This window comes from Equus asinus, chromosome 28, assembly GCF_041296235.1.
Source record: "Equus asinus isolate D_3611 breed Donkey chromosome 28, EquAss-T2T_v2, whole genome shotgun sequence".
NCBI classification, from domain to species: Eukaryota; Metazoa; Chordata; class Mammalia; order Perissodactyla; family Equidae; genus Equus; species Equus asinus.
In genome coordinates, this window is record NC_091817.1 from 50,616,005 (window position 1) to 50,634,576 (window position 18,572).

Consider the following 18,572-nt stretch of genomic DNA (forward strand, 5'->3'; position numbering starts at 1 on the left):
TTCTGGACTCGAGAATGTTCTGAGAAACCTCTGCACTGACTCTTCAAGTCCAGACAGATGAAAACTGGGAGCAGAACCACAGACAGAGCCTCTGTTCTGAGAATTTATTACAAGTGGTGCTCGCCTCTGCCCACGCAGTATAGACAAGGCGTCTATGTCATTTCTCTCTTCTGGCAGGAAGTCATCTGATGGGGCAGCACCAGTGTGCACAGACTCTGGAAAGGGACGTCAGGACATCATCCTGGTACCAACCGCTCGCTGCTGCGGGACCGTGGTCTGTAACAGACGGTAGAGGCGAGAGGAGGCTCTGAGCTGTCCACACTCAAGCACATGGCCCATGGGCACCCCTGGGGTGTGCACGCTGTGCAGAGGGCCCCCACACATGGAGCCGGGGAGTCTGAGAGCCCGCTGTTGTGGCCTGAAGACTCTCCATGTGAATGAGTGCAGGTTGGCGGCTGCTGTTTGAAAAGGCAGCAGGGCTACTGGGCCCAAAGTTCTATGATTAGGAAAACCACCGACTCGCCCAGAAAACCTGCTGGGAGCTCAGCAGCCTCCCTGACCCTCCCGAGGATACACACAAGGTGGGACCAGCCCAGAGGGAATTTGCACTGAGGACACAGTCAGGAGATGGGGGTGCCGTTGCTCCATCCCCCAGGCATGGACCTGGCGAGGGGCCACACCAGGTGCATGGGAACACCGAGGCCCTGCCCTAGCCTGACCCCAGAGAGCCCAGGCCACGCCAAGGAGCTCAGCCTCCACCCAAGGAGGAAAAGGCCACAGGCTGCCTCAGGCTGCTCTGCAGGGGCACTGGGGCATGGAGCTGGGCTCCCAGTCCTCTGTGTGGGTCATTTCTGTAGCTCCTGCTGCCCCCGCCAGGTACAGGAAGCACAGAGAAGAGGGTGAGGTGTCCCAGGATGTGCAAGGACAAGGTCTATCGCAGACCTCACTGCCTGGGCCTGTCGCCTCCATGCACCACACATCTCTCTAGTCCCTGGGTGTCAGGGAAGCTGATTCTGTGAGCCAGACATTGGAACAGAAGTTGTGGAAAGGACAGGGCAAGCGTGGTCTTGTTGGGGAAAAACCACTTTGGAAGCTCCTGCACTAAAGATGACCCCCATGCACTGCTGGCCACACAACAGCCACCACGCTGGCTCTTGACTTGTCCCCGCAGTGTGCCTGCCCCAGAGAGGAGCACAGGGTGCGACAGCCCCATACGCTTAGTGCAAGGTCCAACCCCTGCTGGGATGTGCTGGGCTCAAACCCCCAATTCTTGTCCTCCAAGCTGGTTTTCAGCTAGCACAAGGGCTCTCAAAGTGGGAGCCCCGCACCCGCTGCAGCCTCACTGGGGAACCTGATGGCAATGCAGACTCTCAGCCCCTCCTGCCCCAAGTGGAAGCTCAGGGTGGCGGCTCGCTCTCTCAACACAGGGAGCCCAGCCTTCCTGAGCCAGTCACCTGGGAGCAGGCAGAGAGCCAGGGAGCGAGAGCTGACTGGGCCTGGACGGTGGTCTCTGGGGGGCCGCATGGCCCCAGGGACCTGCTGCCCTAGAGAGAAGTGACTTTCCTGGGGCTGGTCCTTGTCACGTCCCCACACCCTAGCATTTTGCGGGAGCTGCTAGCTCTGCCCCGTGGTGTCCACCTGCGGGGAGGGATGTGGAGAACACAGGGATCCCCCCCAGCCCTCACCTCCCCAGCCAGCACCTCCTGACTTGAGCTGAGCAGCTCCTCAGGCAGAGGGGCACGGCCCCTTAGGGCCCAGGAAGGGCAGGAAAGTATAATTTGTTCCAAAATTAAAAGCTAATAATTAGGGAGGAAAAAAGTTGAGGACATTGGAGTTTTCAGTGGCGCAACCCCTCGTGTCGCAGTCCTGCATGTCGGCCCCTCCCAGGGAGGGGACTGTCATGTACAAAGAGCATTTAATTAATTTATTTATTTCTTTACACATAACTGAAGTGACGTTACAGTACATAAGTTATTTACAACTGTGCAGTAATGTGTTGCAAAATAAATTATCTAGAAGGCAGCAAAAGTACATTGTGAATGTGTATAAAACTGTACAGCGTTTACGGGAACACTTTTTATATGATTATTGGCTCTGTAGTGTTTCAAGTTATGTTCTCAGAAAGAGAAACAAAATGCCCAAGATTAAAGGAAAAAATATACAAACCACGTGGATTTGACTCCATTAAAAACACAACCGGAGAGTCCTGGCTCTGTGTCCTGTGACAGGCGGGTGGGCGGCGCAGCCGGGCGTCGCTCGGCACAGCGTCCCAGGCCCAGTTGGAGGCCTGCGGCCATTGGCGGCTCCGTGGCAACAGGGCAGTGGCCAGGACGGCACTCCCCTTGCCCTCCAACCCAGAGTCACTGTTTCTGAGGGGTGGAAACCTTAATTTTATTTCCTTTAGTTGATCAGAATGGAACAAGAAATTTTAAAAAACGCACTCCGTTCTGCAGCTCCTGAAATGCCTGTGCAGCTGGCTGGAAAACAGACCCCAAGGCCGCCATGTCTATGCCCCCCCAGTCTCCTTGTCCTACTGCAGCGGCTGGTATAAAAGGGCCACGCTCCAGGGGGCAAAGTGCGGGGTTTCTCCCTGGGTGTCCCCACCTGAGGGACAAGGTCTCCTGCTGCTCGGACGTGGCAGCAGCACCGGGCAGATGTGTGGCCCGCGCCTGTGTTCTGTGCGGCCATCCCATGGTGCGTCAGGCTGGCAGAAGCACGAAGTCGTCGTTGACGTCGACCATGGGCACGTAGAAGGAGGGCACCTCGTTCACGCACAGGGACTTGTGCCCTGCAGGGTCCAGCTCCTGGACCTTCAGCTGCCACTCCATCCTCTGCACAGCGTTGAGGGCCGCAGCCTCGTGCTGCTGCCGCATCAGGAGACATGTCTGCACAGGGGACACAGCAGGTGAGGAAAGCGGAGGCAAGACCCTGACCGCCTCCCAGCCGCCCCCCGGCTGCCTGAGCAGGAGCACTGGGCCCCCACTGCCTGCTCTCCCTGCCGAAACCCCCACTGAGAGAACTGGGGTCGGGACCCGGGCTGAGCTATGGCTGTGGTGGCCTGCGCCTCTGCATGGCCCCCAGGGCCGTCCTGCAGGCACCTGACTGCCCCTGGCCTCTTCACATTTGGGTCTATCCTCCCTCAGGGGTGGTCCTGCTCAGCAGTGGTGCTGACCACACGGGGGTCTGTCCCTGCCCTGTGCCCCCACCCTGTGCACTTCGCCACAACATTTAATTGGAATTTGTAACCACTCTGCTTTTCCATTTTTGTTTTACAGTTATCTTATTTATGGCTGGTGATGTTGGTTTCATTTGCATTTATAGTGGGAATTATGCCTTTTAATTTTTAAAGTGTTATCTGGGGTTTAGTATTAAAGTGTTTAATATTCGTGGGTATGCTGTTAATAGGCACTAAATAATGGTGAGCAGTTAGGACTATTTAAGTCTTTCACATAAAGCAGGTAGAAAGTTGAAAACTGAATAATGACTCTAATCAGATTCTTGCAATGGGACCTGACCAGATGAGCATGCGGGTCTGGGTGGGACGCACCTTGGGAAATAGGGGAGTTCTGAACGTGGCGGGGCCTCGGACATGTGAACACGGTCGTGCCAACAAAGTCTGGCGGTATGTGATGGGGCTGGAAAATCCTCATCTTCCCTTAGATGTGCACACAGGACCCGGGGTGGCTATCAGTCTCTAACTTGCTTTAGGAAGCGCGGAGGATGCCAGTCCTCCTCCCTCTCCAGTCTCTGCAAACAGCCACCGTGGGCTGTGGCAGGCACGCCTGTGCTGGAGTGTGCGGCCTCAGGAAGGACTCGGGTCCTCGGTGAGACTCAGGCCAGCACTCGCTCGCGGGCTGCGTGTGCCCGCAGGGACGATGCCCTACAGCCTTTCGGCCTTGGCGCGCGCCCCAGCACCATGCACACTGCATCACTGATGGGCTTCTGGGTTTCCATTTGACGGGACTGTTCCAGTGAACATTGTGCAGACCCCTGAGTTCTGAATGACCACAGTGAGGCAGCCAGAACGCTGTGGAATGTGACAGCTACTGTCCATTTACCTACAGGCCACCAGTGGCGCCAGCCCCAGGACTGCAGGCATGGGCCAGCAGTCTGTCTCCTACATAGGATCTCGTGACCTCAGGTTCTGAAATGAGTGGTCACATGAAACATCTTTTTGTGAAGGTGTGGCCATTTCATCTTCCTGCACTGACTCTATACACTTCACTAGTTTCTTTCTCTATCCACCTTTTTCTTATTAGTTTGTAAGTTCTTAGCACATTAAAGAAATTAGATGTATGTAGCATTTTTAATGTTCAGAGTCTACTTTTAATGTCGTCAAATATCACTTCTCTTTTTATAGGAAAGTCTTCCTGTGGCTCCTTCAAGCCTGGCTGGTGGGCGGAGAGTGAGATGTGACTACACCAGCGCCTCGGGGTCTGTCAGACACACACCCACAAGGTGACACGTGGGCTCGGCGGTCCCTCTCTGGGCTTTCAGTGCCAACACCTCCCTGTGTGCATGGCTGCAGGGCCATGTTCGTGGGTCACTGAGGTCTAAGGGACATGGGTGTGGCTGGAAACACCGTCTTACTCTCCAAGAACAGGGGTGGCGTGGGGAGCCTGGGCTCACCCCATTGGTTCTCTGGCTCCCAGGGGGAGGAGCAGCAGGCACGGCCCACATGGCCTGCCTCGTGGAGCTTCCGGGGGGTGCTAACGTGCATGTGAGATCCTGTAACTGGCACGTGCTTGGTAGTGAGTTTTCACTTGGCTCTCCTGGGTGACCCGATGTGCAACCCTAGCAACTGCTGGTGAGGACTTGCATCTTACTTGCTAATCTCTCTATCTCCCACCCACCCTCTGCCTGCTGCACTGGTCAGCACGTCCAGAGCAGTGGTGATGGGTGTGTGCTGTGACCTTTGAGGAGGGCTCAAGGTGGGGTCCCACAGAGGTCTGACCGCCAGCTGGTGACAGGAGCTGCTCCCCGCACACCTGGACAGGAGGGAAGACACTCTAAGGAGGCAACATGGGGGTGGGGAGACCTTGGCTCCCAGAGAGTGTTAGCTGCGTTCAGAGAGCGTCTCAAACTGTCACCTCCAAACCCGGCCCGGCAGCAGCCTCCCCCCACCCCAGAAGACTCCTGGGGGCTCCCAGCCCAGTGGCAGCTCAGGGAGCAAGGAGCACTCACCTTCATGCGGTCATACTTGTCATCCACGTCCTGGAGCCAGGAGATGAACTGGCGGGCGTTGAACCGATCCCGCACTGACTTGTTCTCGTCTCCCTGGTGGGGAAAGAGATGTGGACGTTGGCCAGGGAAGAGCGAGGAGGGCACGGCGGAGGCCCACCTGCCATGTGCTGCGTGAAGAGCTGGAGCTGCAGCCTTATCCCAAGTCCATGCACTGTCCACGTGCCCTGGGACCCAGCGGCAGGACCATCCCTGCCCCAAACCGCTTTCATAACACGCCTGAGGCGGCCATGGGGCCGTCCCAGACACACTGTTCCCACGATGTCTGTGGTGGAGCTGCCTGGGGGTGACTCAGGAGCCCCCAGGAGGGCGTCCTACATGTCTGTTATGACCCCCATGGAGGAGATATGCGTTCTGGGAGGAGACAGACGGGGCCCCTCAGACTCCAGCCTCGGCTTCCTTTGCAGGCCACATGGAGGCACACGGTAAAGCTGGCAATGGCATGCTTCAATTCCTTCTGTTTGTAAAAACGAGGTAATTTTTTTCTTTGAAAAGGATGTCTGAGAGGCCTGAGGTGGCCGAGGGCCAGCCCTTGGTTTCACTCTACAGGAGTGCTAACTTGCCATCACCGTCCTCACAAACAGCAGCATCTGTGTGCATGATGGGCTGTGGTTTACCAACGGGGATGGAGGAGACAGGCAAGCAGGTGGCTCTTGCAGTCTCCTGCTGTCTGGGTTTGCAGGGTCTCCCCCGGGTGAGGGCGACCGTCACGCTGACAAGGTTAACACAGCAGTCTCTCGCCACAGCCACACACAGCTGCACCGAGGCTGAGCACAGGCCGCACACCTGAGGGAAGAGCTGGAGCCCGAGACCTCCTCTCTCACATTCAGAAGCAACCCAGGAAATCCCTTAAAGATTAGCAGATTCCTTTTCTTTTTTCATTTAAATACAAAAAGTGAAACTTCCAGACACCCAATTCCTGAAGTAATTATTCAGTTCCCAACCAAACCTCGTTTTATGGCTTGTCACCAAATGTTGCTTTAGAAAAAACTTGTCATTATGCATAGTACATCAAATGAGGAGAGTTTTTAAGAGATATCCTTGAAGACTGTATGTAAGTGAGTGGGAAAATCTTTAATGCACTAATAAAAAAGTTTTTAACTAAAAACCACTGAACCACTGTGTGGCCACACAGCCAGCCTGGGAATGAGGCTTGCAACTCCAGGGGTCCATGCGATCCCCCAGGAGCCTGGGCTGCAGCAGGGGCTCACGCTGGCCAGGGGACCATGGGGAACATCTGTCAGGAGGGGCACTTGGCACCAAGGCCTGAACAGTGAAGGGGCAGCAGGACAGGCCCGAGGGAACAACAGTGTCCAGGCAAGCCCAGGTGAGCAGGGGCCGGGGGCACAGGGCAAGCCCAGACTGATGCATCTGAGCTGCTGTCAAAAGGTCTTAGTGGTTGTGGGGAAGAGAATCCCGGGAGTCAAGCCCAGGCAGACAGCCTCAGGCAGCCAGGCCTGAGTGCAGCGGGCAGCAGCAGGCTCAGGATGGAGGACAGGGGACACATACGAGATAGGTCAGGAGGCAGCTGGAAACTCCTGAGGCTGGGAGTGGCCCCTTCAAGTATGGGAGCAGTCCTGCACCACAGCGGGCAGAGAGGCGGGGAGACTGTGGGGTGGGGGTGCCCACACGTTTACTGACAGGCCCCATCGGGCAGGGGAAGCACAGGGTTTGACCATGTGGGACAAATCTAACCCTGAGGTGGCGGGATGGCCACAGGAGTGGACAAGGCCAGGCCACTCTGGAGGACGGTCGAGGCGAGCCAGTGTTTGCATGGATGGCAGTGCTCTGGCCCCTGCTGCCCGGCCCAGCCCAGCCCAGCCTAATGGGTCCATTCTGCAGTAACAGCGCCCGGGGCGTAGGACCAGTGAGGGGGAGCACTGCTCTGCTGAGCAGCCCAGGCTCCTACACCTCTTGGCCCTTGGCTGCTCTGCCTTGCTGCCCCTGTCACCAGGCTGGCGCAAGGCCACCAGTGTCCCCAGCATGATCCCTCCTATGGAGCCTTCGCTGCTCACAGCAACAGACGGGGCTGGGACCCCCCCGTCCTAATCATGTCTATGTTTTAGAGGAAAATCTAAATAACTCAAAGTGACTGAAACTTACTGAGGCCCAGCCCCGTGACCTGGGCGCCTGCACATGGTAGACCCTGGAATGGGGACTTGCAGATCCAGGTGGCATCTTATAACACCAGCACTGAGTGCACTGTTGCCCCGTCACCCTGCTTTCCCCATCTCTGAGGCGGACTAGCGAATCTGGCCCCTGCGGCATGCCCACGTAACCAGGCTGGGGTCTGTGGGCGCCTCCCACTCGCTGCCTGTGGTGCAGCCACAGCCTGGAAGGCCCAGCTCTTCCTGGGAAACAGGAGTGCGTGCCCAGCCTGGGCGACACCGACCTGGCTCTCCAGTGGCATGTTGTAGACCTCAGAGTCCAGCAGCATGGTGCAGGCGCTGAACGGCACCGCCTGGTTCGCAATGGTCCTTGCTGCCCGGCAGTGAACCCGCAGGATCTCTTGCTCACAGGAGACGATCAGCTTTTCCTGGAGGAGAGGAGCTGGATGAGCCAAGACTAACAAGGGCCAGAGGCCCCTGGGCCCAGGCCCCTCACACCCGGTCTCCTCTTACCCGCTCGATGCTGTGCTGGAGACGCAGCTTCCCCCTCACGGCCTCTTGCTGCTTGAACAGCTCCTTCAGGGGCTCCGCCAGCGAGGGAGGGGGTGCAATCTGCAGTTGGAGAGGGTGAGAGGGAGGGATTAGTGGGGACCACGAACCTGCACCAAGAGCCCAAGGGACCCAGCAATGCCGCTTGTAGGCGTCTGCCCTGAAGACATACCCCTGGTCACACCAAAACATGGATGCACCAGGCCCTCCCTGGAAACAACTAGATGCTTGAAGATAGGGAGCAAGTGAAGCAACTAAGGCACACCCCCCACCCCGCTCCGCCCAAGAGGAGGACTACGCAGTGGTAAAAAAGAACGAGGCGAGTGAGTTCCAGAGATGGTGTGAAGGGAAAAGCAAGGTGCAGAGTGTGTCTACACTGCTGCCCTTCTTGCAAGAAAGAAGAGGAGACAAAGAATATGTACACAGGGCTGCCTGTGTGGAAGAAACATGACAGACAAGGCATGAACAAGAGAGGGCGCTGGGAGAGGAGAGGGCGAGCACTGAGCTTCCTTCATCTACAGTGAGGTTTCACATACCCCCAAATAATCCATTAAAGCAACGGGGACGTGGGTGCCAAGAGGGAACACAAATGCGACCAGTGAGCACGACTCTCTCAATAGGGCATCAGCCAGGGGAAGAGAGAGCTCCCTAAGTCACTGGGGAAAGACACAGTGGGTGGAGACCCGAAGAACCAGCGCAAACGCCGTCCTCTAAGCATGAAGGCGCTCCTCATGGGGGGCCAGCACTTCTGACCCAGAACACGTGCGCCAGAGTGAGCAGGTCAGTGCCCACACTGCAGAGAAGCAGCACTGGGTCTCTCTCGTGCAGAAAGAAGGTGCAACACATGATGGAGTCAGGGTTTCTGCAGCAGACCCAGCTGGAGGGATGCGGAGCAGCACACATAGGCCCTGGTTCTGTCCGCCGAGGGCTGGGCGCTATGTCACCCAGGACAGTGAGCACACCCCGTGCCCAGGACTTCGTTTCTCAACACCATTCCCACCAGAAGAGACCACACGATTGATGACAGGGCTGAGGCAGGAAAAGCACAAGAAGAGCTGGACCATCTCGTGGGGCCAGAAAGTGAGAGTGTGCTCAAAAAAGATGGGGCAACTTGAAGGAGCTCCTACAGCCACGGCTGGAACAATGTGCACACAAAATCAATGATGGTAACTCACGTTGGATCAGAACCCACAGCCTCTAGGAGAACTCCAATCACCAGACGGAGGAGAGAGAAACGGAGAATCGGCATTAGGCCCGACCACAGAGTAACCTGCAGATGAGATCCCCTGCAGAAACTGAAACTAGGCGGCAGACGCTCGAGGAAAACAGAACTGATGGAGTCCCAAAGTATCTTCCCCAAAATATGTTCCAACCACAAAGGGAAAGACAGGACTGCACAGGGGAGCCGTCAGGGGACCTGGGCCAACACTACAGGACTGATGACACTGGGGACGCGACTCAAGGCACCGAGGCCTCACGTCACATCTGTGGGTTCTCGCCAAAAACATGGAACCTCAGTCCAGTTGTGGACGTCAGACCAACTACCTCATCCACACGCTTGAGTGTCAGGTCTTGGAGGACGAGGCGGGTGACCTGCCACATCCAGGAGGCCAAGCAAGGAGCCACAAACACGCTTTGTGCTTTCAACTTTTCCGTCAGTCTAAAATCAGCTCAAAATGAGAAATTAAAACATCTCGCTAGCTCCCCCCCGGTCACACACCCTTTCCCCTGCGCCGTCTTCTGCCTCGACGCACCCAGCCCCATGGGGTCCCCTGCACCTTCCTCGTCTGACTCCACCTGGGTGGCCTGGAGGTGATGCAAGTGCAATGAAAGGGGCGTGTCTAGGCATGAGTATTTCTTGCTCTGGGTTGTTTTGCCCCAGGCCTCTGGCCTGGTGAAAAACAGGAACAGCTGCCCTCCACCTGCCCTGCCCTGACAGCCTGGCTGCTCAAATTATGTGGCACTGGGAAGTAAAATGGAGCTTTCTTCCAGAAAGGCCTAAGTCCCAGCAGAAGAGAAGAGAGAAGGAGATGCAGGGACCACTGACGGGGTGAACTCTGGGGTAGGAGGAGTGACCTCTATTGGTTTCCTTTCTCCAGAATTTCTAAACTTTCTAGGGTGCTCACGGCACTCTTTTGTTTCAATAACTAAAATTTAAACAAACAGGGAAGTCTCACTGAACAGAAAGCTCAGGCCAGGTTTTTTGAATCTGGTGACCCAGATGAGCCAGGCAGCTGAAGGCTCCCAGGCCAGAGAAGTGCAGGGTGGCCTCCCCGGGCTTCTCGGGCGAGGGGACCAGGAGAAGGGAGAGTGACGCTGGTGACATTCTTCTGGGTTCAAAGCTAGCTGTGCTCAGGGGACAAAACGTAGGCTGGGCTAGGCAGGGAGGGTGGTGGTCCAGGCAGTGGTGCCCCTGGCCCTCACCCTTTGCACCTGGTGCTCAAGGCCACTCGTCTTCATTCAGAAGACGCTGGCTGTCAGTCCCAGGAAGTGAGTGTTCTGCCTGGTGAAGCCAGCATGGGTGCGACTCTCAGAACACTGACGTCTGGCAGCAGCACACATATCCCATGAGACTCTCCTTCAGGACGAAGTTCCCTCGAGACTGGCTGTGTGGGCTGCGTGCCCAGGCCTCCCAGGGGACCAGCATTCACTTGATCGCCATGACAGAGGCCCACCCTAGGCTGAATGGATAAAGCAAAAAGAAGTCCTGGCTTTTCTTCAAGGGGGTGGCAGGGTCAAGAGCACAAAGCACCTCAAGGGGCACACGGTGTAAATCAGCAACACGTGGAGAGCACCATGAGCCTGGGTCCTCGGAGCCCAGGGAATGGGGGCGGGGACGGGGGGAGGGGGGCGTGGCGGGGGCACCCTGGCTCTACTCCACAAGAATCCCTGTGCCTGCTGTGCTAAGAACAGACCCCCATGGGCAAGGAGGAAGCAAGAGCCAACCCAGGGGAGGGTGGAGCAGGGGAAGCAGCGATGTGAGAGGCCTGTTGCCCACAGAGTCCTGTTCATCAGGGTTTGCTGACAGCCCAGACATTGGCATGCGAGGATGGGGCGGAGGGTGGTGTGCATGGTGGGATTTGGACATGTCCCCTTTTGGTGACATTTGGACATGAGGATGAAAAGAGAGGTGGGCTGGGGTGCTGGCTGAGAACAGGCCTGCTAGGCGGGGAAGCTGGAAGCCTGATGAAAGGAGAGCTTCAAGGAGGTGGCAAAGGCGCCGGGGCCGCTGGGAACCAGGACAGAGGCGTGGAGGGCTCAAGGGAGGGGTCGGGCTTGCAGCCAGGCTGGATGTCCCGTGGAGGCCTCGGGCTGTTGAAGGGAGCTGACAGGAGAGACTGAGCTGCAGAAAGGGGGACTGTGTGCAGGGGTGCCCAACACAGGGTGCAGGCCTTGGTCAGCCCCAGTCCCAGGGAAGGAGGTTGGGAGACCAGGGACCCAGCAGCACTGGAGGGCTCTAGCTGGAGGTCCACAGGGCGCAGCAGACAGGGAGCTGGGTGACAGTTAGGAGGGTGCTGGGGTAGTCCTGAGGGCTGGGCAGGCAGTGACCCTGTAGGGCACTGGATCGGGAGCTGACATGGGACAAGTGGTGAATGACAAACAGGAAAGGAAGCAGGTGTCCTGACCCAGAGATGCTGTGTTGACGTGGACCTCGTGTTGAAGCCTGGTCCCCAGGATGGCGCCACACCTGTCCTAAGCTCTGGCATCCTCAAGCTTGACGTTCGCATTCAGACACACAGTAAACAGGGTCCTGACCCGTCACCTGGACACACCCTCAGGCCGGCCCCTGGCACTCACCACGGGGATGTGCAGCTTGCTGAGTGGCTTGCCGTCCAGAAGGTAGGAGCCCGTGTAGGTGACATACTCGGCGTAGCACTGGGGTGCCTGCGGGCTGATGTAGCAGAGGATCTTCCGCTTCTCTTCAATCTTCTTCCTGATTTGCAAGTATTCAAAGTACGGGTTGGACCTGTCACTGTGGTAAGGCTCGATGTCGTCCAGCTTGATGGCATCCACGATGGCAGCCAGCGTCTGCTGGATCACTTCCCGCGTCTGTTGTGTGGACGTGTTCATGTGCTGCTGCAGCTGCTGGCTGGAGCGCTGGAAGCGGCGTTTGCGCGGGTGCTGGGCCTGCGGGTCCTCCTCCTCGGAGCCGCGGCCCTTCGCTCTGGGCGCCGGGGCAGGCTCCTTCTCAGAAGGGGGCGAGCTCTGCTTGTTCTGATTGGCCAGCATCTGAGCCCGGTTCCTGGTCATGCGCTGGGGGATCTCCTCCACTTTGGGGGCCTTTGGGGCTTCGGCTGTGGGTTTGGGTTCTGGTTCTGTAGCTTCGGGCAGGACACTGCTCGGAGGCCCCTCAAGCCCAGCAGTGTCATGGGGGCCAGCCCCGTCCGCCTGTGCCAAGCAGTCCACAGGAGGGTCAGGTGCACCGTGGGATACAGCCGAGGGCTCTTGGCACTCGGCCTCCTCGTCAACACCCCCTGGTGGAAGCTGCTCCGGGAGGGCTGGCACAGGCCCCAAGCTGGAGTTGGAGTCCTCAGGAGCCCTCGCCTCTGACACAGCCCCTGCTTCTGCCGTGGCATTCAGCATCACGGCGGGTTTCGGCTCCTCCAGGGGCTCGGGCTCGGCAGGGAGCCGGGTGACCGGCTGGTCAGGGGGCAGCACGAGTTGCTCCTCAGCAGCTGATGCAGCGACATCCCCACCATTCAGGACCATGGGGGCCCCTGCAGGGGTATTTTCTGGAGGAATGAGAGGACTGTCTTCTACAGGTTCTGTTTCGACGTCGGAAACGTCCTTAGTTTGAAGGGGAAGCTCTGGCAGTGAGAAGGGTCCCAGGTCTAAGTCGTCCACAGGGGTGGTAAAGGGGTCAGACCAGGGCACTGGCTCCACCTGGCCGAGGACAGGCAGGTTGTGACCATTTTCCAGGAAGTTATTTTCCAGGGGCCCCAGAGCCTCCACCTGAGCCACGGTGGTCACACACGCAGGCTCGGGGGGCCCTTCGGGGGGTGCTTCCGGAAGCGACTTGCAGCTACTGAAGAAGGACTCCAGCCTGGAGGGAGGGGTGAAAGGGGTGGGTTCTTCTGAAGGGGAGACAGCAGCCGGGATTGCTTCCACCGCAGTGTCTCTGACCTCCTCGAGTCCAGGCTCAGTGCCTGACAGAGGATATGAGGCAGGGGACCCTGGGTAAGGGGGCTCTGTGGCACCGAAGGGCCCTGGGGCAGCAGGGTGGAGGGACGCAGCTGGACAGAAATGTTTTGGGGACTCTGAGAATCTCTGTGGAGACTTCAGCAGAAGGTCTGACCCCACGGGCCAGCTGACAGGGTTTTCGGGGGCAGTCCCAATTAGGCTGGAAGAGAGACCTTGCTCTGAGCCAGCAGGGTGCGCCCACTCAACTGGCTCCTCTGTGATGACCGTGCTGAAGGGGCCCTCGTCCAGGGGCTCCAAGTAGCTGGGCTCAGGGGGGATGATGGCAGCAGTGGCCTGCTGGTCCTCTGTGGCCTCCAGGGGAATGCCCAAGTCAGGGGGAAGGGCTCCCTCCATGGATGGAGCCAAAAGCTCATCTCGGTGTGAAGGGGGGGACTTTGCTTGTAAACCAGAGAAGGCACCCTCTGGGGAGGGAGTGACATTGACCACAGCTGCAGGCGGGCAGTGCAGACCGTCTGCTTTGGGGGAGGGGATGCCATAGTCCGGGGAGTAATACCCCGGAGACAAGCAAGCAAACTTTTCGGCGGGACCTGGAGCAACAGGGGCCTTGTCCTCCAAGTGCTGCCCTGGCGAGTCGAAACTAGACGCAGTAGGGACACTCTGCTGTCTGAACAGCTTGTCCCCAACACTGAATTCTTCTTCAGGGGTCCTCCTGATATCAACGGAGACTGAACGATAAAGGTTTGTGCACACAGGCCTCGTGGGTGTCTGGCTAGGGGTTTCTGAAATCCCACTCGCCGCCCCAGAGAACCTGTCAAAGAAGGAGGGGGAGCAGGCGCTGGCAGACGTGCTAGAGATGGGTGGGGGGTCTGTGCAGTCGAACCCGAGGTCGGGGTAGTCGTCAGTGCTGCAGGACGGGGTCCTGGGGGTGTGCATCGCCTCCTCGTAGCTGGGGCAGGACACTACTGACGCAGGGGTGGGGACCCCGGTGGGCCGGTTCTGATCAGGCCTGGGAGAAGCAGGCAAGACCTCTTTCATATGAGGTCCCGCCAACCAGTCTCTGGCGTCCACAGCTGGTCCCAGGTGGGGCTTATTCTCAGAGGCTGGAGGAGGAGGAGCCGCCTCCTTGAGCTTCTTGTCTTTAAGGGCAGGGTCCAGCCCCAGCGGCTTCTTTGGAGGGACATCCAGACTCTTCTTACGCATGTCTTCGGCTGACTTCACTCTCTCCTTGAGCTTAGGGTCGCCAGACCTGTGCCTCATCTTCTCCATCTGTTTCATTCTCTCCTTGTGCCGTTTGTGGCGCTCTTCAATCTCCAGGTCTTTCTGGGAGAGCATCCTCTCAAAGCTGGTCATCATCAGGTCACCGTCTCCAAGAAGCTTCTCTCTGGGCCTGACGTCCTTCCTGCCCACATCTTTGGATGGTGGCAGCTTATCGCTTCCATTGCTGAGTTTCACTGAGTCTGCCTTCTCCTTCTCTGGATTCTCCTTGGACTTATCCTTTAGCTTGGCCTCACTGGGTCTCAGGCTCTCGTCCCTGGGCCTCTCTCTAAGAGAACCTGGGGGGCTGTCCTTGTCTTTGGCTGCAGACTTGTGCTCCTCCCGGGCATGTTTCAGGATGCCATCCCCATGCTTGTCCCTGTGTTTCTCCTTCTCATCTCTCCACTTCTCCCGGTGCTTCTCTCTTCTCTTCTTCTCTTTTAGGATGTTGATGGTACCAGATCCATAAGGCTTCAGTTCCTTTTCTACTTTCTTGGAAGGTTCTCTTTCAGAATCATTTTTGTCTTTCTTTTCGGTAGAAAAAAATTCAATGGTTTTATCTAATTCATCTTCTATGTCGGCTTTCGTGTTGTAAGAAATGCTGTAGGCGTCGGCATCCAGGAACTCCTTTTCACACTGGCTGGAGTCCCTCCTGCTGCCCGTCTCCTTATAATCCTCACCCTTGTCTTTCCTCTCGGACTTTTCCTTCTTGCCTCTCTCTCGATCATGGCTTTTCTTGGAGGAGGAGGACGAGTGCCTGTGCCTCTCCTTCTCCTTCAGCTTCTCCTGGGGGCAGCTCTCCTTGACCTTCTCCTCCGGGGGCTCTGTGACGGACGTGTCCAGGAGGGCACTCAGGCCCGGGTCCTGTCCCCGGTCCGTGAAGCTGTCGGAGGACACCTCGCTGGCCCTGTCATTGGAGTCCTCCCTGCACTCCCGGAGCGCTTCCTCCTCCAGCTTCTCCAGCAGGCTCCTCTCCAGCTCGACGCCTTTGGACGCCTTCCTCTCTCGGCCATGCTCCTTGTCTGGCCTCTCCCGGTGCCTGCTCTTGGCCTTGTCTTCTGCGCAGGGCTTCTTCTCTGCCTTCTCTGGGGGCTTCTGTCTGCTCTTCCTTTCCTGAGTGGAGTCGACTGAAGCCCGGTCCTTCCTGTCCTTGTATTTGTCTGTGGACTCCTTATCCTTCTTCTCTTTGTGCTTCTCAAAGGCCTTTTCTTTCTTGTCTTTCACGCCTTCCGTGGCTCCTCTGTCCCTTCTCTTTTCTTTGGGTTCTTTCTCTTTTGGCTTCTCTGAGTGTTGCCTGTCCACGGAGTGCTTCCGGTGCCTGTCCGAGGGGTGCGGCTCCCTCACGTCGTCTTTCTCCTGGAGCCCATCCACCCGCTGCACTTCACCGGCCTCTCCAATTTTGAATCCACTCGCCGTATAATCATCTTTTTCATCTTCACTTTCATCTGTGAATATATCTGCAATATACCAGCTTTTCTCCTTACCCTTTTTTTCATCTTTTTTTTCAGAGAAGTCTTCTGAGATAATTCCAGAGAAACACTTCTCCTTTTTTTCTTTAACTTGGTCAAAAGAAGCTTTTCTTTCTTTGTCTTTGCTATGTGTATCTTTATGCTTTTCCTTAGTATCTTTTTTCTCTTTAAAACATTTATCAAATTCTTTCTCCTTCTGACATTTTTCAAGGAGAGATTTTTCGTTCTTATCTTTGTCACTGGACTTGTCTTTATACTTTTCCAGTTTTATTTTTTCTTTCTTCTCCTTCTCAAGGCCATCTTTCTTCTCCTTCTCTCTCACAGAATGATGCCTTTCCCAAGGCTCCAGATTCTTCCCAAAGTCACAGTCAGACCTGTCCTTGAAGATGCTCTCACAGCTGTACTCCTTCAGGTCCTCCCTGTACGCCTCCTCGGGCTTGGCTCTGCCGTCCTTCCGTTCCTTGGCGCCCTCGAGGGGGTCCTTTCTGTCCCTGCAGATGTCGCTCAGATCCCTGTCTTTCCTGTCTCGCCCGCCTTCAGCAGACTCCCTCCTCTTTTTGTCTTTTTCTGAAAGATAGCTGGCGATACTTTTGTGCTTTTCAATTTGGTCTTTCCTCTTCTCAGAGTTTTTATCCAGATAGTCCCTGTCTTTCTTTCTAAAGAAAGCATCCTTGTCGCTCCGCTTTTCGCTGTAGTCTCGCTTCTCCCGGGTTCTGCTCTCCCGCTTCTTCTCCTTGCTGTCCTCTTTCACTGTTTCCAAGATCAGCCTTGCCACGGAGTCATTTTTAATGTCCCTGTAGTCTGTCACTGGAGAATCCCAACTATCTTCCCCTTTGAAATCAAAGGACGAATCAGACAAGTCAGAAAACCACCTGTCTTGCTGGTCGTCAGAAAGGCTGAATTTGGTATCTTCATTCTCCAGAAACTGACTTTTGTTGCAATAGTCATCAAAAGCAGAATCTTCCCTATAAACTTTTTCTTTTTTGAGTTTTTCTTTATCTTCTTTGAAAGTCTTCTCCTTCTCTTTTGAAATTTTGTCCTCTTTAAAATCATTCTTTTTCTCTAATTTTGAAGGCCTGTCTTTGGATTTTTTCTTTCTTTCCTCTTTGTATAGTCTCAGTTTTTCCTCTTTGGGAGACTTTTCCTTCGCTGACTTCTCCTTTTCCACTTTATTCGAGCGGTCTTTCTCGTCTCGGAAAGGCCTGCTCACGTCTTTGTTCATGTCTCTGACTCTCCTGAGCGACTTGTCATCTTTGGAGGCCTTGATTATCTCATCTTTAAAGAGCCATTCTTTGTCGTCTGACTTCATTTTGCTAAGTTTTTCTTCTTTCTTAAAGTGGTCTCTATCGTGCTTCAATACTTTTAACTTATTTTCTGTAGAAATGTCATTGTCTAAAAGTATAGCCTTATCTGACCTCTGCTTGGAGTCCTCATACTCATAAGTGAAGCTTTTCAGTTTGAGTTCCTGACTGACTGAACACAGTCCTCTCTCCTTGTTTTTGTGTTTATGTTTCGTTTTGTGTTTCTTGACCACTTTCCCCTCCTTGTCCAGCTTGGGAATGGCGCCGTCCACGCTGGAGTGAAAGGAGTTCTTTTTCTCGGACAGGGCACCCCTCTTCCTATGCTCCTGTTTCTTCCTCACTGGCTTCAGTGACTCCACACTGGAGCCCTCAGAGGAGCAGTCAGACTCGCTTGTCAGTCTCGTCCTTGTGGAGTCTGATAAAGAGCTAACCTCTGACCAGGCAGGAGAAGAAATGGTTTTCCAATTGTCTGTCCGCCAGTGCTTGGCGTGCTGGTCTGTGTGGCTGGGGTTCTGCTTCTGGGCAGTGGAGCTCCCATGAGACGAGGTGGAGGAGGCAGACAGGGAGCTGAACAGGGAGGGGTCCTTCAGCACCAGCGGGGACTCCTTGAGGCAGCCAGGGCTCCCCACCGAGTCCCCATCGTCCTCACCACTCCCTGAGGACTCACTCTCTGACTCCGAGGAGCAGAATTTGTCGCTCCTTTTCCCAAACCGCACTTCTTTGCCTTTTGTTTCTTTCTTTCGTTTCTTTTTCACTTTATTTTTTTCCTTCTGCTGCTTGGAATTCGAAGGCTCCCGTGTTTTGTTACTGGGCAATATCGTGTGTGCAGAGAGTCTCAGCTTCTCTCCTGTCCCCACGGTGACACTGAGATCCTCTTCGTCTGACGTGTCTGACAAGATGCGATGAGTAGCTTTCTTTGGTGCAATTGTGTTATTTTTAGTGTAACTTTTCACTTCCATTTTGGGTATAGAAATAAAACTATTTGATTTAGTTTCTTTCCTGTAATCCTTTTTCAGTAAGTGTTTGTCATCCACTGGAGGGACTCTGTCCTGCTCGTCATCCTCATCAAACTCATACTCATCCTTGACAGGGGTCACAGTTTTCTGGGGCTCTGGATTCTTAGCCTTGTGCTTTAGGCCTTTTTCAAATTCAGAGTCTGTGTTATTGCCATCAACTGAACTAGAAGGCGCGAATGATGGGGCATCTTCCTCCTCGGAGCTGTCTGTTGGAAACAGAATGAGAGATGTCAAGGCAGGTGCAGAACAACTCCACAGACACGGAAAAGGAGTCTGCAGAGGTGGCCTGGAGAAAGGCCCCCCAACCCCGAGTGCTCAGCCACCCCAGGGAGGGAGGCTTCCCCAAAGAAGCACTGCACTTAATTTGCTAAATCTGAGGCCGACCATGGGCAGAAGGACATCAAAGAGAGGTTTGTACAAAGACAGGGTTGCCATCTTAGTAGTAAGCCTGCAGGCTTTTGGACACTGGAACCCTGGAGGCGGGGTGGGGTC

The 18,572-nt window shown here is 55.7% G+C and overlaps 1 protein-coding gene across 11 annotated transcripts in view; it reads right to left on the bottom strand.

Moving 5' to 3' along the window:
• Positions 1–1,903: 1,903 nt before the first annotated feature.
• The window catches only part of ANKRD11 (ankyrin repeat domain containing 11), a 211,216-nt gene continuing 194,547 nt past the window's right edge, over positions 1,904–18,572 (bottom strand). For 7 of the 11 annotated variants that reach the window (XM_070500684.1, XM_070500687.1, XM_070500689.1 and 4 more), the window contains 6 exons: positions 11,697–18,286; positions 7,863–7,961; positions 7,634–7,777; positions 5,185–5,277; positions 4,854–4,988; positions 1,904–2,885 (listed from right to left, as the gene is read on the bottom strand). In XM_070500684.1, the coding sequence (XP_070356785.1) occupies positions 2,700–2,885; positions 4,854–4,988; positions 5,185–5,277; positions 7,634–7,777; positions 7,863–7,961; positions 11,697–18,286 (7,247 nt within the window). In that variant the 3' untranslated portion in view covers positions 1,904–2,699. The remainder of the gene's footprint in view (positions 2,886–4,853; positions 4,989–5,184; positions 5,278–7,633; positions 7,778–7,862; positions 7,962–11,696; positions 18,287–18,572) is intronic. The other 4 variants (XM_044761566.2, XM_070500692.1, XM_070500688.1 and 1 more) reach the window with 3 other exon arrangements.